Source organism: Plectropomus leopardus, chromosome 19 (genome assembly GCF_026936395.1).
Source record: "Plectropomus leopardus strain MGB_pleo_1.0 chromosome 19, ASM2693639v1, whole genome shotgun sequence".
Lineage (NCBI taxonomy): Eukaryota > Metazoa > Chordata > Actinopteri > Perciformes > Serranidae > Plectropomus > Plectropomus leopardus.
The window spans coordinates 3,658,590-3,682,170 of NC_142194.1; the positions used below are offsets into that span (position 1 = coordinate 3,658,590).

General features: G+C 39.3%; 1 protein-coding gene across 2 annotated transcripts in view; it reads left to right on the top strand.

Annotated features, from left to right (window-relative positions):
• LOC121959005 (uncharacterized) overlaps positions 1-23,581 on the top strand; it is an 81,684-nt gene that overhangs the window by 42,484 nt on the left and 15,619 nt on the right. For both annotated transcript variants that reach the window (XM_088070520.1, XM_088070519.1), the window contains exon 11: positions 17,152-17,195. In XM_088070520.1, the coding sequence (XP_087926646.1) occupies positions 17,152-17,195 (44 nt within the window). The remainder of the gene's footprint in view (positions 1-17,151; positions 17,196-23,581) is intronic.

Consider the following 23,581-nt stretch of genomic DNA (forward strand, 5'->3'; position numbering starts at 1 on the left):
TCCAACAACTTGAGTCTAAACACAGCAAACAACAGGAGTCTTTACAACAGTAAACACGAAAATGGCATCAAACTTTGAAGTAGTTAATATGGTGTAGTATATTTCTTCATACTAGAGAATATTTGAATGTTAGCCTAAATGTTTAAATATTAAATTGATGGTTGCCACAGGGAAGTTTTTTTGAGCTAGAAAACTTTATTGTCCAGTCACGGCCAGAAACGAGCAACGTTACGGTGGCTGTAATCGATTATGTGCTGTCACTGCATCGATGCAGAATCGTCCACATTCGCATCACGATGCATCTTAGAAACTTTTTATTTGAACACACGTATTGCACACTGTACATATGACTTTTTACTGCTGGGTGTAAAATATTCAGTGTAAAATACCGCCAAATTGCAGTCATCTTTCCAGCTAATGTTACACTATTTAACAGAAATCTTTTTTCCACTTTAGAGCAGCAGATGCAAAACCTGCTACAGTTTTAGAGCGGTGAAGAGGAAGTGATTTCTGATAAAACCATTGCTGTTTACTCGGGTGTGAAACATCTGTAAGTCTTTTAATAAATGATGTGGTATCAGATCTGTGCATAAACTAGCCTACTTGACGATACCCAATCCAGCACTTTGGGAAATATTAAAGGCTTTGTATTGGAGATAGTTAGCTGAGCACAGAGACTTGAAGCAAATTTACTATGTTTTGGTCATTTATCTATTTATTTTCTAAGATTATTTTGGGATTTTCCTCAGGAAAGAGGGGACAACATGCAGCAAACAGTCCTTGTTTGTAATCGAGCTCAAACTGCTGCTGCGCCCCATATCGTGTTTGTTTAACCGAAACAAAAATCAGTAATTCAGTGTTTTATGGTACATTATGTGCCAAACTATTTCTCCGCTCTAAGCAGTTGCCAGGCAACCATCAGAAATTACTGCTCAGAGCGGAGACATAGTCCGTCACATGACCTCCCATTAAACGGTGGGTTAAACAAACAGGATGTTGATTAGAAAACTTTGGGTGTTGGTACCTTTGGACAGAGACGAGCTAGATGTCCTCCTCTGTTTCCAGTCTTTGTGCTAAGCTAAGCTAACCGAATATTGAGTGAAGGTTCATATTAACCAAAATCTTATCATCTAACTCTCCACTGGAAATAAAATGTATTTACCAAAAATGATTTAATTATTTGAAGCCAGAGCAGATTCCGTTTGATTTATTTAAAACAATATAGGGAAGGGACAATAAACAACTTAACAAGACATGGCCCAAAAATAAGCAAAAAATAAAAATAAAAATTTTAAGTTACATGAAAATTACCTGAAAATAGGCAAAAAAACAAACGAGATAATCACCTAAAAAGTGCTGAAAGTAAAAAAATATGTATTTATTTTATTTTTTCTGTAACATCATTTTAAATATAAAATCATTTTTCACAGATCATTTTATAATCCTCCCCTCTTTTTTAAATATAATTTTTAGGTAATTATTTTTTTCATCTTTTACTCGTTTCTTGTAATTTTTAGGACATTTCTTGCCAATTTAGTTTGTGCCTTTTTCCCCATGTTTTCAGAAAAAAAAATTAAAACAATTTTCTCAGATTTCAAAGGGTCGAATTGCTTGTGAAATGCATCTTAAAGCATCACAAGAAAACTGGTGTCGATCTAAGTTTCCAAAGATTAAGAACTTGACTTGTAAAAACTACAAATCAGTCAAAACAAGAAACAAAGAAATTAGGCCAACATTTTCTTTCCGGGTGTATTTTTGTGAATCAGGAGGCACACTGCACTGTAGTTCTTACAGTTGTTGTTTATTTATTCATTTATTTGCTTGCTTACTCATTTCTGTCAGAGACTTTGTCAGCTGTTTTTGCAGCACTGCAGTATTTGGACTAAATGTGTCCATAACTGATGAGTGGCTCAGTGTTTGGGCAGCAGCCACTAAAAGAAATGATTAAGACTTGTGGTCCCAGCGCCACAGTAAGCTGTTAAGCTTCATGCTCCTTTACACCAGCGTGCACGGCAAACATAGCTGCTGTGTAGCTGCTGCAGCTCCCTGCAGAGCGGGAAGCGCTGGCTGTCGGCCCAAACTGGTGCTTTGGAGGAAACTTTGCTCCTTTATTGTGAGGCTCAGAGATGCATCGGTTTGAACTCCTTCTCTCTCTCCTCAGCGCTGCTCAGAGCTCAGAGCTTGAAGTGGGAGCTAATGATGCACTGAAGTAGGTTACCAGCCCGCATTAAAGCAAGAGAACAAATTCTGCTGAAATGAAAATGTTGTACAGCTCAATCAAGACGCCCGGACGGCGCTCTTCAACAGTAATTAGGCGCAGTGATGTTATCGATTGCGTGGCAGCATCGATGGCGAGGGAAAAGACAGATGACTTATATGTTTTTGTAAATGAGGGAGAAGAAATCGTTCCTGAGTGTGTCGCTGCTGTCGATCTGGCAGCGGACGCCAATGTGTCTGAAATCTGCACGGGAGCTCTGGTGCCAGAGCTCGCCGGCCTCGCCAGCCCGGGCAAAGACAAGCAGGTCATTTTTAAGGAGGGAGAGAAAAAAGACAGACAGATGCTGCTTTTACTCATATTATTACTAATTTACATTTTCAATGTATGCAGAGAGGAAATGTTCAAACAGCAATACATGCCATTTTTTTAAAGAACAATTGCAGAATTGTTGTGATATATCTTCTGTCTCTGTGCCATAGAGCTCCACTGTTGAGAAACTGTTAAAACACAGTCACAACACACACATCAGTGAGTCAGACTGCACTGAGTGACATGTTCCTTCATCACCATGAACACACACACTGTAGTTTATTTTGACTCAGTCCCACAAACACTGTCCTGCTGACACAAATAATCAACAGAGCAAAAAATGTGGATTGATGCGCTGCTGAGAAAAGTCCCCAACAAATGCACTATTTCCTCCCGATTGAGCAATATTTGCTTGAAACTACCGCGTGGAACGAATGGAGCCTGTGTTACAGAAAATGCTCATTTCTGGAGTGTTTTTGCATTTCACTGCTGAGAGATCAACTGTAAGTAAAACAGTGCAGCTGTCCTTCTCTGGTCTGTAAACAAAAATCTGACGGTGCAGTACACTAAAGCGGGAGCGGTGGAGAATGATTTTTGCTCATATTGATCCCAGTTAATTAATCCAATGTTACAGCAGTTTGTCAAGTTAGAAAACTCACCTGATAAATGAAGCCGTTGTTTTTTTGATTATCTTGTTTTGAAAATCAAGAGAAGCCAAATTTCAAAGCCAAAATAAAATCTGATTTATCGTTCAACATAGTGTTTTACTATATGTTCGAAAGTATTTTTATCTTTATTTTTATTTTTATTTTGCAAATGTAAAAAGAAAACAAATAAAACAAATGAGCCTTACAGCGAGTGCAGTGAACAAAAACAGAAGCACAGACACAAAAGAAAAAGGCCCACCCAAAACCTATACATACATCTCAATAACAAAGAATAAACTCAAACTTAAACATTATGTGTTCAAAAAGGAGTACGAAGAAGAACACACAATGTCTTGGCTCATAACAGTTTCTTGGCATATTGTGGATGAGAAATAAATTACACAAATGTCAATAATGTAATGTTAATGTAATGCTCTGTCACAACACTGTGACCTTTCATAATTACTGAATTGCTGCTTGTGCTTTTTTATACAGGCACATCGGACTGATTAAAATCCACACATAAAAACGCACATTGTGGCACTAAAGCACTTTAGTTTGATAGTTTCAACGACTTAAGTTTCAGTAGCCTGTATGCAGATTTGTTGACATTTACACAACAAAAGTGTTAGCTTTTGCTTTGGGTCAGTGTGAATGTGAATCTGTGGTCAGCTGCCTAAACGCTGTGGGGAGAAACACTCGCCTTTCAATCTGGTTTTGTCTCATTCTGCTAATCAGCAATTGGGATATTTAACTTTAACAATGTTGAGAAACATTTGACACAAATCATTGTCCACTGAGCTTTACTAACAGGGCTCACCGTTCTCCAGCTGACACAGAGCAACTGCTGTGCTGCGTAACGTTTCTGAGGACTCACATCCCAGAATTTCTGTTCCACATATGCAAGTAGTTAAATAAATAGACTACTTTCACTGTTCGGGTCTCAGGGTGTACAAAATATACAGTGCATGAATTGAAACAGAAATGCAAACTCTCATGACTGCATAAAACGTGGCCCCAAATACAAATCTCACACATTTTTACTATGAAAATAAAAAACAAAAACACGGTGGTGCATTTGAAGGAGCAGGGTCAGAGAGAGATGTAGTAAAAGAGAAAGACAGCGTGTGACGAAGAGACAGCTGCTGAGGTCAGCAGAGACGTGCAGCCGTGAATCGTCTCCCCGAGCTGTCTGGACTCGTCATGAGGGACAGAGGGAGACTTTTAGGCAGGACGTGAAATATTGAGCGGGACGGAGAGACTGACAGCAGACGGGGAGACTGATTGAGGGCAGAAGGTCGCAAAAACACAGATTATTTTAGCTGTTTGTTTTTTTTAAACTGTCATTTTGGCTGGGTTTTGGGAGGCAGGTGTTCTTTGTTGTGCAGTTTGAGTAATTCTGAGTTAACCCTTTAAAACCTGAGCAATTTGGTTTGATTTCTTTCAAAAACATGGGAAGATGGAACAAGCAACAACACATGGCCGAAAAAAAAGTTACAAGAAAATTACTTAAAAATGTGCAAAAAAAAAAGGTAAAAAAACAACAGACAAGAAAACAACATGAAAAAATGCAGAAAATTTAAAAAAAAAAAAAAAAAAAAATTAAATAATTGCAAATGAAAAATAAAATTATTGTCATTACAAATATAATTTCTGGGACATTATTCTAATAATTCTTCTCTCTTTTTAAAACAGATTTTTCTGCAGTTTTCTTGTCACCTTTTACTAATTTCTAGCGATTTGTGGGACATTTCTTGCCGAGTTGGTCATTGCCTTTTTTTGGAAAGAAATCAAACCACTTTGTCCAGGTTTCAAGGGTTTAAATAGCTTGTGTAATTCGCCTGAACGCAGCACAAGAAAACCGATGTCAGTCTAGGTTTTAAAGGGTTAAGTACTTTGTTGAGAGGAACCTCGATGGTTTTCTTGGGATTCAACCTCTAAACTTCAAGCTGCTGCCCACAGAGTGTAAGGGAGGACAGATAAGACAAAGACAGACAGTGACAGGGACTCACACTGAAGCGTCCCCTCCTCCTGTAACACGCTGTCGTCTTCGTGCAGGTTGTTTTGGGTTTTCAGTCAGAGTGAGCTCCTCTCCCCCCCGGCTCTCCGATGTTCCTATCTTTACCCTCCCGGTAGAGTCGCCACTCGCCAACGTGTCCGTCCTGACACCGCATGTCAAAAGACAGACGCTTGTCATGAGGGAGGAAATGTTTCTCTGTCACAGCACCCATCAAACTTTCATTATAACGTTTTAAATTTAGCAAAGGACATAAAATACAGAACAGGAGCGGCAGGATGAGGCTGTCGATTGGATCCAAACATTCCCAGGTGCAGTTCATTACATAACGGTTTAAGCGAATTAAGTTTTTAAAACTGAGAGAGAAAAAAGTAGAGCTTAAAGTTTGAGGGCTGGAACAATCCCGTTTTATCCAAGATTTTTCACGGTGGTGAAATGTAATTAAGTATATTTAATTATCTTGATTTGTAAATTTAAGTTTAAATTAATTGGTGTACATATTTTTATAATTTTATTTTATTTTATGTCACTGTTTTTGCACCATAATTTTTCAATCATACTTAGCACCTTGTTTTTAAATTAATTTACATTTTAGTATTTTTCTATTTGTAATTATTTTTTTACTATTGTATTGTGCTTTAGCTGCTTATATTGTATCTCATACCTTTCCCCAATATCTTATTTTAATGAAGTATTTCACTTGAGTATAAATAAACTTGAGTATTTTCATATATGCAGCTTTTTTCTTGAACATTTCAGAGGTAAATATTGGACTTTTTTTCTGCGCTACAGTTGTCTGAAGCTTGAGTCATCTGTCAGATTACAGAAAGAGACGGGGACAGACATCAAATTAACTCCAGTGGAGAGATCAATGGAAAAAATGTGTCTTAACAGTACTTCATGGTATACCTTTAAGTACCGTTTATTGTCCTTTGCAGTTTAACCACAGCCTCTCGTTTTGATTCATTTTTGGTTGGCACTTGATGTTCACATGATGAAGACGTTCAAAATCTTAAAATAACCTCATGTTTCATTTTAAAACAGTTGAGGATATATACTGGATAACCCTGTGAAACTGGGCTCTGAACCTTTGGGTTTGTTTTGATTATAGATGTAAAAATCGGTGCGATCGATGCCCCGCGGTCTGTGATGGACACAGTCATTAAATGTCCGGTCACACTCCTGTAGCTCACATTGTTACTCACTCTCGAGTCAATAACTCTATTTGACCGATTTCTCTGGGGGAAACACCTCACTCGTTTGTCTTGTAAGCAAAGGTTTCTGTCAGACGCTCGTTTTTCTCCACGGCCTCCTTTCTCTTCCCCGTTCTCACTTTCATTACGGTGAGGTTTTAGGAATCACAAGAGTTGGCTCCATGTCAGGTTTTAATGGCTCTTAAAGCGTTTGTTTCTGGATTTATTGCAGAGGTTATGCTTGGTTGCTTTTTGAATTTGATTTTGGAGTGGGAATAGTTTAACTGAATGCAGAAAGAAAATATTGGAGGTTTAACATTTGTAATCACTTAAAAATGCCATAAATCTGCCTGCTGTGATGAAGCAGTTTGTGTTGGCATGTTGCTGATTACTGTGAGGCTTTTAAGGATGCTTTAAATCACAAACACACGAGTCATCAGAGGCATTTGAACAGAATAAAAGGACAAATACGAATGTAGTTGAATAATTATGATTGTTTGTAGATCATTTAAAGGAATAGTTCAAAAAAAGATCAATCAAGCATGTTTTAGGCATATTTTGTATCAAAAGATACAATATCATTTCAAATAAGTCTGGCTTTTTAAGACTGTTTGTGTTCTGTGATGCAAAATAAATTAATTAATTAATTTTAAAAAATTTCAGATAAAGTTGATTTAGTGTGTTTTAACATATTTTGATGATTAATGGGATAATATTGTGAGTAACAATTATTTTTAGGCAGGTTTTATCATGTAATTAAATTTTCTTATCACACCGTGCCCATTTAAAGGTTGTGTCTGTGCATGAAATTATTTTTATATAAAAAAATGGGTAACATGACATCTTGTAACATGAAGTCGTCATTCATAATACTTACATTTTAGCGTCTTTCAGCTCTGTGTTTTGGATTTTACCGGCTGCTTTGTGTAACAGCTGAATTCACTTCATCATGCAGCTGTTTGATAAATGAACAACTTTTTATCACAAAGGCAAATTTGAACCTAAAATTGAACAGTATATTAAATCTTAATAATTTAAAATGTATACTATGCAGGACTTTCCTAATTAAAGACATAAAGAAGTAATAATAAGGTTGCTTTTGGCCCCAAAATAATTACTTGATATGAGTTTAGCTTAAAAACTGGACTTGAAGGCATCCAAAATTCAAAAATCATGATACCAAAACCTTCCAAGCTCTGTGATTGACGGGTCGCCAAACCCAGCAGCCTCACTGCACCCAAATCTTGTTTTGCAAAAAATAAAAAAATTAAATCATCTAAATCCCTCTATAAACACTAATTTTTGCATTTTTTCCAGTGTGATGGTTCAACAAAATAAGATATAACATATGAATTTGTAAGTTTAAGGTTTAGGTAGCTGTTTTGTGTTTTGTGTTGTATTTTTATTTTTTATTTTGGACATCCAGCAAGTCTTAATGCGTGAGGCTAATCACATCGTCACTGTAGCTTTGTGCTTTGCACATAGACCTGAAACTGACTTCACTGAAAGCTCATATGCCTTCGTCCCAAAATTTGCACTATTCCTTTAATCCACAGTGCTGCTAAAAACCCACACCTGTCTGCACACACCTTTCCTCTGAGCTGCCGATTCTTTGTTCCTCCCTCCTCTCACCTCACCAGCCTCCCTCTCAAGACCACCACTGAATACTAATTTACCATCACGGGTGTATTTTTAAAAAAGCGTGCATGTGTGTAACCTCGCCTGCATGTGTGTGTGTGTGTGTGTGTGTGTGTGTGTGTGTGTGTGTGTGTGTGTGTGTGTGTGTGTGTGTAGATGAGGCAGACTGTGATTTGCTGGCGATGACTGAGAGAAGGAGGGAGGGAGGGAGGGAGGTACGCATTGACGAAGCGAAGGCAAAGAGAGGCAGAGAGAGGGAGAGCACCGTCCCTATCTGCTTCTTTTTCTCTCTGCGACTCAGGCAGCCAGCTCTCCGCTCCTCCACCTCCTCCTCCGCAGAGGCGGCAGCAGGGAGAAAGACCGGATTGGATGTACAGATTGCAACAGATAGATAAACCACATCCACACACAAAGACAAGGAAGGCATGAAGACAGCGGCAGCAGCAGGAGAGCGGCGTTTTTCCCCCCGCTGAGTGAACGATGATGGCAAGAGACTGAAACCAAAGACAGAAGTGGATCACAGAGGAGGGGGTACAAGATGACAGCGGACCTCCGCACATGGACGGACAGCAGGAGGAAGAAGTGATCACACAAACTGATGGTGTCCATTTTACAGAGGGAACCTTCAACGCCAAATCTCTCTTCATCCGCCTCTTTTTTTGTAGTATTTTAATTTGTATTTTTGGGTTTGTGACGAAATCGAGCGTGCTCTTTTGGATTCCCTGCTCTGAAGTCCGAAGGCGGCCGTCCCTCCCTCCCACCCCTCCGCATCTCCTATTGTGTTTTTTTTATTAGCCGAACTGTTTGTGTTCAAGCTTATTGTACGCTTGTGTGTGTGTTTTTTACCTTCCGCATTTTGCACCCATCTGTTTCACGCTGGCTGTCCGTTCACACCTCTGCCAGTGTTTCATACCATCTGTGAGAGTGTCAGGGTCCCTCTGTGTGTGTGTGTGTGTGTGTGTGTGTGTCTGTGTGTGTGTGTGATTGTGTGCAGGTTCAAGGATTTGTGTTGTCATTGGCTGTCGCTGAAAGGCGGCAGCTGGACAGGTGTCACCTTTGGGTAACTTGGCAGAGCCTCCAATCCCGCTGAGATCACGCAGAGTGTGTTTGCTCACCTGGAGAAATTACACACTTTATTCCCCATTAAACTTCAGCATTTGAAGAGAAGTGCTGGATTTACTGCCACCTGCAGAAGAAAGTCTCGCCTCCTTGAGTCGCAGCACCGGAGTCGTTTCTGCACATGTATAATATATGGCTGCCTTATCAATAATTCAGAGACATGTGGACGCCCCGGTGTTGCCTGGTGGGCGTTGATCACTCGGGTGAGACTGTTGGGGTTTGATGCCTGCTGATCGCCGCTGACAGCAGCTTGATGATGTGTTGCCTCCCTCCGCTGATCGCTGGCTGCTTTCTCTAACAGCTGAATTCACTTCCAGCTGTCTGTTGGCACATCAGCATCACTACTGGGCAGCATCCAGGTCGCTTCACGCTTTGTATCTCTTTGGATCAACTTGTCCTCCGCTGCAGGACTTTGAAAGACTGACTCATTCGGGCTGGTTTTGAATGTCCAGAGTCGTCTCTGAGCATGATTGGTGTTAACAGCCTGCACTCGGCGGGGCGCCTACGCTCACGCTCTCTCTGCACCGTGCGCTACGGAAGGGACTTCCGGATGATGGACCCGTTCCGATATCCCAGAACCCCGCGCTCACGTTCGCTCAAACCCCTGGTGTTTCCAGACCTGCTGGGAAAGGCTCAGGACGGACAGAATCACCCGCAGGCCAGAAAGAGGAGGAAGGTACTGAAAACTGTTGGCTATTTCCTGTTAATGTTATTGAGAAACGTCGTTTATCATCACAAAAGTGCTGCACATCTTCAAAACACGCCCCCACGCTTTATTTAGTTTGTCTCACACCAGAATGAAACGTCTAAACTTTTGATATGTCATCCTCATGGGTGTAACGGTACACAAAAGTCACAGTTCAGTGTGAGATTGCTGCAGCGTAAAAACGTAATGCTTTTTTCCCCCATTTATTTTGAATAATAATAACTTATTTTATACAGCACCTTTAAAAAAGGATTTTACAAAGCAAAGTAGAAATGGGATACATAGATGGCAAAACAACAACTGAAGGCCAAACAGTCCTGTTGAACACAAAAGAGAAGAAACTATGGCAGAGTAAGGATCAAATTAAAACCAGAGGACAAATAATGGAAGATGCAGGACGCATAATGTCAATATAAAATAATACAAAGAAATAGACCAAAAACAACAACAGAAGCAATAGAGAAAGTAACAGCACAAATTAAAGGAAATAAAATAAATAAAACATGAATTAAAAAGTTAAAATAAAATAAATAAAAGGAATAAAAAATAAATAAAAACGAATAAAAAAATTACACTGTACCAACACTGAACAAACAACGTACCCTATTTGTTTATTTATTTATTTATTTATTTAAAGGTATCTCCATTAGCTGACACCTGGTGACTCCAACTAATCCTTCCAGTGTCCAAAATTCAGTAAATCATATTCATATCATTATATCATGGACACAGTTCTTTGTGTGATGTACATTAGGTTAATCACAAAAGACGCCGTGTAAGCTGCTTAAGTAATGCAGTCGTAAATTACGTCTAAATAAGGATTAACTGTTGGATTGGTATATGCAAAGAGGGCAGCTACTCCAGCTCTTGATGGCACGATAACAAGACTGTAAAACTAAAAAGTATTTCTTATGTTATGAAATCAAGAACACCAAAATACATGGTATAAAAAAATATTAAACTTAATTATCAGGGTTATCACGGTTAGTTCTTCCTTGGCTGTATGTAACTTATTCTCATAAAACATAAGAAGTCGACCAAACTGGCACCCCATGAATGACATGTACTAAACAGAAAGTTACATAAATAAGATTTAGGAAAAGAAACATGGTGACGACCTTAAAACGATTTAATGTTCATCACAGCAGGTAGATAGAGAGACAATTCAATTCTTGTACAATATACAAGATTCATTGGTGCAAACAGGTAGGCAGGAGCAATAAATAATAAATATAAATAGATTATAAAAGAGAGCACATCTTACAAAATAGTAGTTTTCCCTACAGTTATTGGTGTCCTGGAGGAAGGCCCTGTGTTGGAAAGTCGAATTTCCGGCTCATGATTACATGGGGTATAAACAAATTGTGATGCATTACTTTTTTAGGTATACATACAAACTATACTGCTATATGACAATGTAAATGCCAGTTTCTTCAGTAAGTGTTTTATTCTGTCCTGCTTTTGTATCTAAACGCTGCTTAAAGCAGTGGGGATAAGGAATTCGGCTCCGGTTTGCTTTTGTCTCGTTTTTGACCTCATCCCATTGATCGGCCCATCTCGTGATGCCGTTTAATGTGCGTTAGCATTTTGGATATGCTTCCGGACACAGACCCTACAACGCTGGATCAGTGCCGACACATTGTCCTCGTCTTATGCACAACTCACTCTCTTGTGCTCTTGTAGCTGGCGGGTAACCTGCAGACGAGTCGTCCAGCTCCACAGTTTCATTTGCTCTCACCACAGTTAGCAGATTAGCTTGTTTTGCTGCCCTCAGCATATGTTGCTAACAGTCGTGTTGTAGTACTCGAGGTCAGTCTTGGTCTAAAGACCACGTTTTGAAGGTCACGCTCTGAGACTCAACCATACTTTTACTCGCTTTTGTCTCGGTCTTGGACAAAGAGCACTCTGGATTTTTAAGGCCAAAACTGTGGGAATATTGCTTTATTTCCTGTGCAGAAAAGGAGTACTGAGCAAAGATGATGAAGTTAATTTTAGCTCCCTGGTGTTTGATTTTTGTTTTTGTTGCTCATGTGAAACTCTCTTACATAAAATTCAACAACTTCACATTATTTTATCAAGACATTTCTAATGGTGCACTTGAACACACACACAGTATGGCATTAAAGAGTTGAACTGATAGAAGTCAGAAGTGTCAACGGTTTGGTCTTGACTTGGTCTCAGCACCTCAAAGTCTTGGTCTTGTCTTGGTCTCGAGACACTCTAGTCTTGGTCATGAGTTGGTCTCAGTGTGGTTGGTCTTGACTCCAACACTCTCCATCGGCTTTAAGCTAAAAGTCTTGGTTTTGTCTTGGTCTCGAGACACTCTAGTCTTGGTCTTGGTCTGGGTCTTGGTCTCGGTTTGGTTGGTTTTTGACTTCAACACTGACTGACTGAAATTGTGCTTGTGAAGTTTCTACAAGTTCTACATTTGGGCATCTTCGTACCGTTTATTATTCAGGATGGGGATGCATGCACTGAACTGTGACCCCTCATACCATGATGGTTTGGTCCAAACCGTTACAGCCTGACTGACCCAGCCTGACGTTGAATAAAAGCTCATTGTCATTTAAAACCAGATGGACAAGTGTATCAGATGGTCTGGTAGGTTTTTGTTTATTTATTTATTGTGGATGTTTTACAGCCACGTCTTATTAAACGTATAATCTCCCTCACTCAACAAACAGTTATTGCATGACATATTCTGAAACTACCGTCGTATTATTGATTTACCGTCTGAGCAGTTTGTATACATCCACATATGGAGTGTAGGCCGTTTGATGAAGGAGACTGGTCCACTGCCAGCTCAGTACAGCACGTTGTGTAAAGCCACCACTCAAGGCTAATGACTCTCATTTGCTGCCACTTGGTGACGTTGATGAAGCAAGTAGGTGAAGGTGACGAACATCCATCCTTGTCTGAATGAGCCTCCAGACTGAATGACTGATTTATACTCCACCTTCATCCATCTACCTAGATTTTTATACTTACCGCCCTCTTTAGTCTCCTGTCTTTAAATCTTCACTGTCTTTGTTGTTGGTTAGGATTTACAGTAAGGGGTGTTTCCTGTTTTTTACAAAAAATACTCTTCAGCAATAAACATTTTAATTAGACTAAATCTGTTCCATGTGGCCTCGGGTAAAATATCGAAATGTATGCACATTTTAACAGTAATCGAAAAAAAAAGAAGATGGTAACATGATAAAAAAAAGACATTTTTACAGATTAATAGTTCAGACATATTTCAACAGTTTCAGCTTCAAGATCTGCTATTTTTGTGAGGATTTTCTGGTGATAATTAAATAAATATATATTAGTTTCAGAGTTGCTGAGGGATGGACAAGCAATTTAAAGGACTAGTTCACCCAAAAACGATATAAATTGTACTTATTACCCACTTGGGTTACCCAATGGCGTTTAGTAAAACAGAGCACCCAAAAAATTAAAGCATAATAAAGTGAACAGACTTTGAGGGAACAGCTAAAAGATTCTCTTTCTGAAATTTAAATGAAAACACAACTATTTTCTCTACACTGTTGCTGAAAAAAGCATTTTCGGATTATCTTCCTGTGAAGGAATTTATTGCACACATGCAACAGTCGTGTCTGGATTTCCGTGAGTCCACAAACAGACACAACACACTTGAATTTATGCTGCACAGGGAATTTCAGATGTTTTAGTACCTTTTTTTTTGCTGTGTGTTATCACCAGTATGTTTTAATTTTTCAACTGCAATATAAACATCTAATTTATTTTGTTTTTTGGGTGAACTCGTCCTTTAATAACATCAGGGCCTTTCTATTGCAAAGGCAAATTTGAACTTGAAATTGAACAATGTATTAACTCTCCATAGTTAAAAGTATACTTAAATATAGTAATATGAATACAAAACGCAATTAGTAAAGATAACAAATTCACATAATGAAAAAAACCCAACCTAACCACAATAATTTAACACTGATTTACAGAAACTGCGTTGTGGTTCGGTCCAGTAGGTATCAGTGGTGTGACATGGAAACACAGCAATGGGTCAGTTAAATCAAACAAATTCGTTTTTTTTGTGGCATCATTTCTGGTGGAAAGGCAGCAATAAAGGAAAAAAGGAAAAAAAAGTTTTTGTTGTTTGTTGATCTGCAGCAGACGTCTCACTTAAAGGTCACACCATCCGCGTCATGTCGTGATGACAAAGTCAGCTCTACGACACTTTAGAAATATTGATATAATATTTACGAAACATACAAATGTAACATATCTGTGTTTCTCAGAAAATGTCAACTTTTCTTACGGTGACTGGACAGAATATATTGCTGTTTTTTGTCAACAACAAAAAAAACGACAAAAAAAATAAATACATAAACTTTCACAGCTTACAAATCCAACTTTAATATTTGATGTTGCTCAGATTTGTGCAACAGCAGCGGTTCCTTTTTTGAAAGTGGCTGACTCTGGAAGCTCGGCTGTGTTTCTTGATTATTAAAATGCATGAGCATGTTTAGCTGGTTTGAATGCAAAGATCTTTTACAGTGTGGAAACCAGTGCTAAATGTGTAATGGTCGGGGCTGGATGGTCGTTAATATTCATGGAAGTATCTGTGATTAGGCGAAGTTTCAAAGAAGACTCAGGGAATGAACCTGATTAGGCACGCCAAATCAAACCCCCCATTATAAATCCAATTTCACTTGAAAAAGAGTCACAATGCAACAAAATCATATTCATAAGAGGTTGGAAGTCCAAACAGCAGCAGTGAGGAGCAGCAGCAGCAGCTCTTTAATCTGAGCAATGTGATGGGAAATGATCGATTTTTAGCTGAGAGTGAGGTTTCTTCCCCCCTCATGGTTAGAGGGAACACGTGAAGCCGGTCTACGAGGAATTGAGAGGTGAGCGAGGTGGTGATAAAGTGCCGTTAAGTGTCCTTTCCATCACCTCTGCTGTCACTGCTGTCTATCAGCTGCATCCTCGGCCTCCGCCAGCTGTCAGATGGCTTCACGCTGTCTTTTACCAGTCCAGGTCCCGACTGTCGCTTCAGATTTTAACGCAGCCGAAGCTTCATTTCTCAGAGCAGAGATGCAACGCTGAAAAAACACCCTCATTAAACTCTCCCTTCTTCTGCCTGCTGCTGTTTTTATGTGTTGATTGTGATGATAATGAAAGTAAAAGAGAGGTTTTCTCCCGAGAGTGGAAACAGTGACCCACAAAAAAAAAAAAAAACTGGTGCAAGGAAGAGAAAAGGAGTCCAATCACAAACAAGTAGGAATGGATTTGAAAAAAACATCAAGATAACCCAAATAATATTATGAATATTTCTTTCTCAATGAATTACAGCTGTAAGGTACAGATGGAGATGGAGAGGGTTTTTTGTTTATATATATATGTGTGTGTGTGTGTGTGTGTGTGTGTGTGTGTATGTATGTATACATATATATATATATTGCTCTAGCTGTCATAGTCTACCCTGGGGACTTCTCATCTTTTCTGGGCTTGGTTTGAAGAATGGGTCTCCTGATGACTCCTTCAAAGATCGGTTCTGCGCTGATGGACTTTTGATTCATTAACCCTTTAAAATCTGAATTGTCGTCAGTACTTTGTGCTGAGTTTTGATACCTTTCATAAGCTTTTAAACCTTTAAAACCTCAAAAGGCTGGTTTGATTTCTTTCAAAAGCAGCATTTTGGTATTAACTGTGCTGCAATTATTAAAAGGTAACAAGAAAATTGCCTGAAAATTAGCTAAAAAATATATATGGATATATATATATATATATATATATTTGGCACTTTTTTCCTAGATTATTACTACATAGAGAGTTTTACTTTTGATACATTTTGATATTAATGTACTATTAATTGAGTCTAATTTCAATTTGTTATTCAGTCTCAATAATTTAAAAAGTCACTCACGTTGCTTATAGGTGCCGCCAGAAGAAGATTTTGGTATTTTTCTGAAAATCATTATTTGTTACAGATGCATGTCTCATAACAATGTTTCTAATGGATATATAGTATAAAAGACTATCATCTGGAGGGGGGAGGGGAGGATGGACGGCCTGTCACCAGGATGAGACGGCTGCCAAGCTGCAGACCATTTGAGACCAACAGACAACAAAAATGGTTGTTTTTCTGCGAGTTATAGATGTTTCCATTAGCTTTTTCACCACGTAACATGGCCAAACCGTGGCTATTTTTCCTTCATCTTATAAGCCCCCATAGGTGTGTTTTTAGGACCCAGTGCTGCATTTTGATTGGCTTTTTGGTCATAAAAAAGTAGTTTGTTTTTTTGTTTGTTTAGACATCACTGATTTTCCTGCTGGTGGAGAGACACGAGAGGCAGATGTTTTGGCATGGACACAGTTGTTTTCCCTGCTGGATTTATTATTCTTACAAATAATCTGTTATATACTTGTAATCATTTAATCTACAAGATAAAATATTGAAAAATGTCCATCACAACTTTCAACGGCTTGTCATTATTTTTACTGATTTTTTTCTGTTCTGTTATGCATTTTCTCACTAGTTGCAGATTTGTTTGCTACAAATTTTCCCTTTTACTAATTTTATTATTTTTAAATTTTGATAGCCATCACTGCTAGTTATATCTTTATCTTGAATTTATTGCTATGATAAGTTATATATGCTTTTAGTTCACTGAATGTGAATCCAGGGCATCTCTGTAAAAGATCTTAATTCTCAGTCAGTTTTCCCTGAATAAACAATAGTGATGATGATGATAATATAGAAATAAGAGCAAATGTTGAGTTGATAAAGACCTCCTTCGTCTTGACTAGTCAATTAATCAAGTTATTGATCAGCACTGCAGCATTTAGTCGATCATGTACAGCCACCTCAGCTGTTTGTTTTACTCTGTCATGTTTAGTTTTTTTGTGTCCACATCCCACAGCTGTAACTTAATTTGGCTTCACGCGAGTCGATGCGTTTGCGTCAAAGTCTAAATTATTTATCGGGCCGATTGATTTGCTGGTCATCCATTGACAGGCCGGGCGCTCTGCGGATAATGGCTTTGTAATTGATGCTGTGGTGGTTGCACTGATTGGATGATTGATGGATTGTTTGGCAAAAGAAAACGAGTTAAGCTCAGGCAAAGGGCAGCTTGAGTGGCGTGAAAAAGGGATGACATTTCTCCAAGTACAATTTATTGAATGAGAGCCGGCTTGCTTACTGCGCAGCTTTCACTGAAAATCACAATATGCCTGCCCACCCCTCCTGTAATATGTGATCAAATCGCCAACAGCTGAGCGTAGCTGCTATTTGTCATATTTGTCTGAAATGTGATTTTCTTGTTTTTCCTCTGCAGGCTCTCTACAACTCCATCAAGAACCAGAAGCTGCAGTGGACGCTGTAAGTCACTTTATGTTGATTTTATTCACCTTCATAGATAGTTCAGGTTTTCTGAAGTGAGATACTTATCTGTAGTTAGTGTATTACATACTGAAGCTGGCTGTCAGAGCGCTCAGCAGAGATATACAGTACATAAGTAAGAATATATGTAAGAACATAAACAATATGTGTCACATGTTAAATACAGCCTACATTCAAGAGCTGGAGGAATATATTGCACATTTGAATAACTGCACAGAGGATTGCTGTAGTTGAAATATTGCACTTAATCTTGCAGTTAAGACAGTGTATAAAAGCATTGTTGCACCTTTGAAACCCCTTAAAAACCTTAATATTATGCCACGATCCCTGTGTTTGCCAAAATATGGTTGGTAATTTGCCCGGAAATCTTGACTTTGACTACAAATTACCGGAGGTCCTGATGTAATACCAGTCCCGTGCGAATAGGACTGAAGACATTCACTGAAAAACATGTTTTTTTATGTGAATTGAGGATCACCGACTGTCATCTACTGTATGTAACACGCTGACTATAGATGTCATTCAGCCCCACTCTCTGAAACACACTCAAACACACAGATTGTCCTGAAGGCCAGGAAACAATCAGAGGTATTGATTAACTTGTTAGCATCCTCATTAATGACGTGAGCGTTGTCTGGCATGTGAGGGGAACATTAGTGTGTCAAGAGTTGCTATTCTGGATCACAGCTCCGGAGCGCCTCGGAGATGCCAATTAAGTCACTAGCTTTCCGAGCTTTGTTGCCATAGCTACGGCACCATGGATACGACTCCATAGCTACCACATTGCTCTTTCCTCCGTGTGTTCTCTCAGCAGCAAACACGCAGCAACAGAAAGGATGTACTGTACGTTCAAATGTGCACAGGAGATATGTTTGTATGTGTGGTTACATGTTCTGTGCTGTACATGTGAGAGTGCAGAAAAAAACAAAAAAACAGACATGACTCAGAGAGAGAGGCTCAATTTAAATGGCTCTTTACCTGCATCCTGTACAAAGGTGTGACCACAGCCTCCCACTACCTCTCCAAAAATAGCTGCAGCAGCGCTCCCGAAGCAGCCGAATAAAAGTGGTCAGAGAGGAGCAGATCGAGGAGGAGATCCGCAGAGAGGCAGGCAATCCAGTTCAAACATCTCCGCTGACATATAGACAGCTATTTAAACACTGCCGCTGCATAAGAGGCCACGCGGGGATAGAAAAAAAAGATGTCATTTTTAGACATGTAAACACTCATACAAGCAAAGAGAGAATCCACCTCCAAACAAAATGAATTGCAGATTAAGAGATTCAGCCCACAGCAGCAGTCTGGGCTTTTTTTTTTCTTTTTTTTGGCAGCACATGTTCGTTTTTAATATTTCAGCCTGCTGAGATCATTGAAATAGAGTAAAATCCTGTCTCTGCTTTGCAAACCCCAATTTGGAGAGCGGAGCACAGTGTCACTTTTTGCCACCACTTTCACACCCGACTCGCTCAGTTGATGCATATTTCATCACGCAGAGGACATTTTTTCACTTGACTCAGATCACAACACGAGGACTGACACCCTGTGACGGTTACACTTCAGCTCTGCATCGATTCTGAGGCTGAAAATGCTGCTTTTGTTTGTCTTGGTGGGGAATGTTTGCGTGTTTGTAATTGATGTTTGCAGATTTAAATCACAGCACAATAAAGCTTGTATTATATTCTTGTGCAGCCAGAAATAGAAGCAGGTTAATTGCCAAGTAGGTTTTCACAGAAAAGGAATGTTTTGGTCTCCTGGTGCATAATGCATAAAAGACGTAGGGACGTATTGATTTATTGGCTGAACTTTGGTAACAGCTGATCCTGGTTTTGTTGCAAATAAGATGACATTCAGCAATGAACTATGTTTTTTGTTGTGACGCATCAATTTTGCACAGGCTCTCATCTTAAAATGCCCAACTTTACAGCAGAAATAAAAAAATAAAATAAACGTTTTGGTCTCTATAGCTAAACAACTGTACGAAGGTGAACTTTTATACAACTTACCTGTTTACATTTTATAAGGGCCCAAAGTTACACATATTTAAAGGTGGGCCACTTTGAGCGACAAGCTGTCTGTTGATAATCGGGGCAAGGCAACTTTATTTGTATAGCGCACTTCATACAACAGGGCAATTTAAAAGTGCTTTAGGGAGCAATAAAATATAAAAACATTAGAAAAGATACAGATTTACGATGTTGATAGTGTCCTCGGCTTCTCAGTCAAACCCACCCCTCACTCCTCCACAGCTCCCCCCTCTGCCAAATTTGGTTACTTCTGGCCCCAGAGAACCAAGCTGAAAAGTGAAACTTAGGCGAAACTTAGGCTTCACATACCGTAATGTATGGCTGAATTACTTCAGTCCAGTTATTTTTTTGATAATGAAGATTTCAGTGGGGTTTATATTAGTCTGGGATATGTCAATGATTAGCAGCCACACTGATTGTGACAGTGTGCCGAGTGCAAATAGCATGTATTTTCTCCATATGACAACTATGGTAATGTCATTGTCATCATATGGAAAATAGGAAAAATGAAAAAAATTCAAGACATGGCCCAAAAAACCTGGCAAGAAAATGAAATTGTGTGTCAAAATACACAAAATAAAATAAAGTAAAAAGTGCCCTAAAAATTACCTAAATATGACTTTTAAAAGTGCTGAAAATTAAAAAATGTATGCATATGTATTTATTTTTCTGCAAGGCAATTTTAGAAATGAAATAGTTATAAATTTCATTTTTGGTCATTTTTTGGATAGCAATTTTGTTTTCTATATTTTTTAAAATAATAATCCCCTACTTATTAAAAATAATCTTTAGGTCATTTCCTTGTCACATTTTACTAATTTCTGTGGTACGTTTGGTTACCTCATGTTTTCTAAAGAAATCAAACCAGTTTTCAAAGGTTTCAAAAGGTCGATAGCTTGGGAAAAAGAAATCCAGGTTTCAAAGGGTTAAATTAGAATGGAAATTCAAACAGTGAAAGTAGGAGTCACAACAAAACAAACTACATAACAATAACTCTAAAAAAAGAAATAAACAGAAAAACTAAACTATATTTACAAGGAGGATACAGTTACTTATATATACGTACATTTCTGTAATAAGACTTTTTAATCTGTGTATATATTTACTAACTCACTCGCAAAAAACTGCAGCACAGCTCTGTGATAGAGGTGTGATTTTCAGACACTAAAACAAACCGCATGCTGCGATTACATGAATACTGATTGTATATGTGGCATGTGCATCACATTACAGGTGCGTGTGTGTGTGTGTGTGTGTGTGCGTGTGTGTGTGTGTGTGTGTGTGTGTGTGTGTGTGTGTGTGTGTGTGTGTGTGTGTGTGTGTGTGGGCACGCAGTATTTTAACACAACGTACAAAAACACAGGGATGGATGTTATTTCACACCCCCACAGAGAAAAGACACGGCCACTCTCAACGGTGCAGTTGGATGCACCCACATGTTCTTCACACACACACACACACACACACACACACACACACACACACACACACACAGAGGCATACAAACACAGACATATACAGTGCACACATGCTTCCTCCTTGAGGAGCGGGGGTGGAGAGCAGAGAGAGGGAGGTGGTGGGCATTGTGCACTAAGAGAGAGACGCAACAAGTCGGAGATCCAGGAGGATCTGTGGATAGAAACAGCGTGTAAATGACAGAATTTCACCGTATCATGTGATGCGTACAGCACGGAGAACGGAGTAAATGAAATGAGCGATGAGGAGAGGGACAGACGAGACCCCATCTGCTCTATTATTCCTTTCATCCTGCTAATCCCTTTTCTCCTCCTCCCTCAATGGCTCCAATCATCTCGTCTTGCTTTTGTCTGCTGCTGCCGTGTCTCACCTGCAGTGTGTGTGTGTGTGTGTGTGTGTGTGTGTGTGTGTGTGTGTGTGTGTGTGTGTCGCCAGATTGCATAAGATCACATTAAACATGAGTACATTAGGTCTTTGTTTGGGATTTTGTACTCCTAAACCCCAAACTCTGTGGAATTAAATAAAGCAAGATGATAGAAACTGTTGTCTGTAATGGCCCTGACACACCAAACCGGCGGTCAGTGTTGAGCCGTCCGTTATCGTGTGCAGACATACCGTACCGTTGGCCCTCGCCAGTCTTTGTTGGCTCTTTTTGTTAAACTGGGCATATTAAATCAGCAGTGACTGAAATCAGTACCTTAATTTCAACACGGTCTCACTCTGAAATCGTCACATGGTGGCTGACGGTCAGTGACCTTCCACGTCAAGATGTGATGTTTCAGGTATCCTCGCCGTGTAAAGCTATGACGTTCCCTATTCAAAGTGAGAACGGGTAAACATGAAATATATGGAGTGCAAATGTGCTTTCAGGGCGGGCAGTGGGCAGGCGTGGAGGTGGATGGGTCCCACAAACACCTGACTTTTGTGTGGGAGTCCAGAGTTTGTGTCCCGTGTGTGTTTTTATCTAACAGTCCGCGCTGTTGTGTGAATATAAGACCGTGCCGCGTCATCACGTCGCGTCATTTGTTGACATCGCCGTAGCGGCATCCTGAAACGTCATAGGTTGATGTGAAAGGTCGCTGACCGACAGTCAATATGTGACGACTTCCGAGTGTGACCGTGTTGTGCGTTTACATGCACGCTTTTTCTCAATCTGATTGAAATCGATCTGATTTAAGATTTCGGGTCAGCTGTTTACGTGGCATGCCCTCTAAATACGATCTGGAGTTTAAATGCGCCGACACGTGAACGGAGCAGCTGTGTGCAGAAATTCTGAATATAGTAGCGTGACAGGGCCGCCGACTCTTACCCTGACCATGAGTCAAAATAAATAACGGAGTGAGTTTCTACGGTTACGGGGCCGCTCGAGCTGTTCGAGCGTCTTGTCTGCCTCTCCAGAAGCTGAAGTCAAACTAACGGTTTAAATGGATATTTATCGCCTATTCAGTATTTCCTTTTGTTTTGACTCTTTTAATCAAGCAGCAGATTAAAAAAACAGCATTTTCTAGAAGTGGAGAAACGTACGTCGTCCCGTCCCTTTACGCGGGGACGATGTCCTAAACACTGGAGAGACTGATGAAGTCTTTATGTGTCAGATTATAATTTATCTTCCTCTTTAAATCCAGTCGTCCTCTGGATGGTGTGAATGTGAAGTGAACGAGTAAACGAGTGTCTGGATGAGTTCATGTCCTCTTTCACTTGACTGTCTTTGAGTGTTTTGTTGGTGTCACAGGTGAAACACAGCGGATGTGTTTCTGCAGGTTTACTGAGGCAGCAACAGCTGCGCCGAGTACCCAGCATGCACTTCTTCTTTCAACTGACCAACCTGGCCGCACGTCTTTTTCTTTCTCTGTTTCCTCTCCTTTGTTTTCTTGTTCTTTCTTTCCTTCTTTCTTCCTTTCTTGTTTATTTTCCCTTTTGTGATTTTATGCATTTTTATCTATCTATCTTCTTTTATTTTTCTCTCTATTTTCTCATTTTAATTCTGTTCTTGTCTTCTGTTTATACTTGTTTGCTTTCATCTCTCTCACTTTGCAGTATTTATCGTTCCTGTTTCTTTTTTTCCCATTTGTTTCCCATCTTTTATTTCCTTATACTTTCCTATGTTCTGTCTTTTTTTATATATTTTTCTTTATGGTCTTTATCTTTCTTTACTTTTTTCTTTTCTTTCCCACTGCCCCCCATTTTCCTTTAATCTTACTTTACTTTGCATTATTTTCTTTTTCCTTTCATTTTTTCTTGCATTTCCCTTTCATTACCTGTATTTTTCTTTCCTTTCACCTCTTTCGCTGCAGTTTTTTTACAGTGTCTTTTGCTTTTGTTTGTCTTTTTCTCCTGTCTTCATTTTCCTTTTTCTTTCTTTTCTTAAGTTTTGCTTACTCATCTTTACCCGTCTCTCCTTTCCTTTTGTTTTTTCTGTCCTCCTCTCCTTTCTGTTCCTGTCACTTTCTTTCTTTTTCCTTTTCTTTCTTTTCAAACCTTTTTATTCCTGTCTTTAGTTTTTCTCACCTGTCTTTCCTTCCTGTTTCTGTCTTCCCTTTCCCTTTCTTTTTTAAACATTTTCTCTCCTTTCTACAGATGCCCTTTTCTCCCCTTTAATTCCCTTTCCTTCTTCTTTTTTTCCATCCTTTTCTTAATCTCTTCTTTCATTTCCCCATTTTTCCTTTCCTTTCTTGTCTTTGGTTATCACCTTCTCTCCTCTCTTTGTCTTTCTTTTTTCTCCTCTTGTTTGCTCTCCTCGTCTCATCACTCGTTATTGAGGATAATGTTCTGCCATCTGAGAAGGATCAGCTTCATCTTTTCTCCCCCCTCGTCCTCTGTCTCCTCACTTCTCTCCATCCATCCATCCCCCCTCCCCTCTCTCTC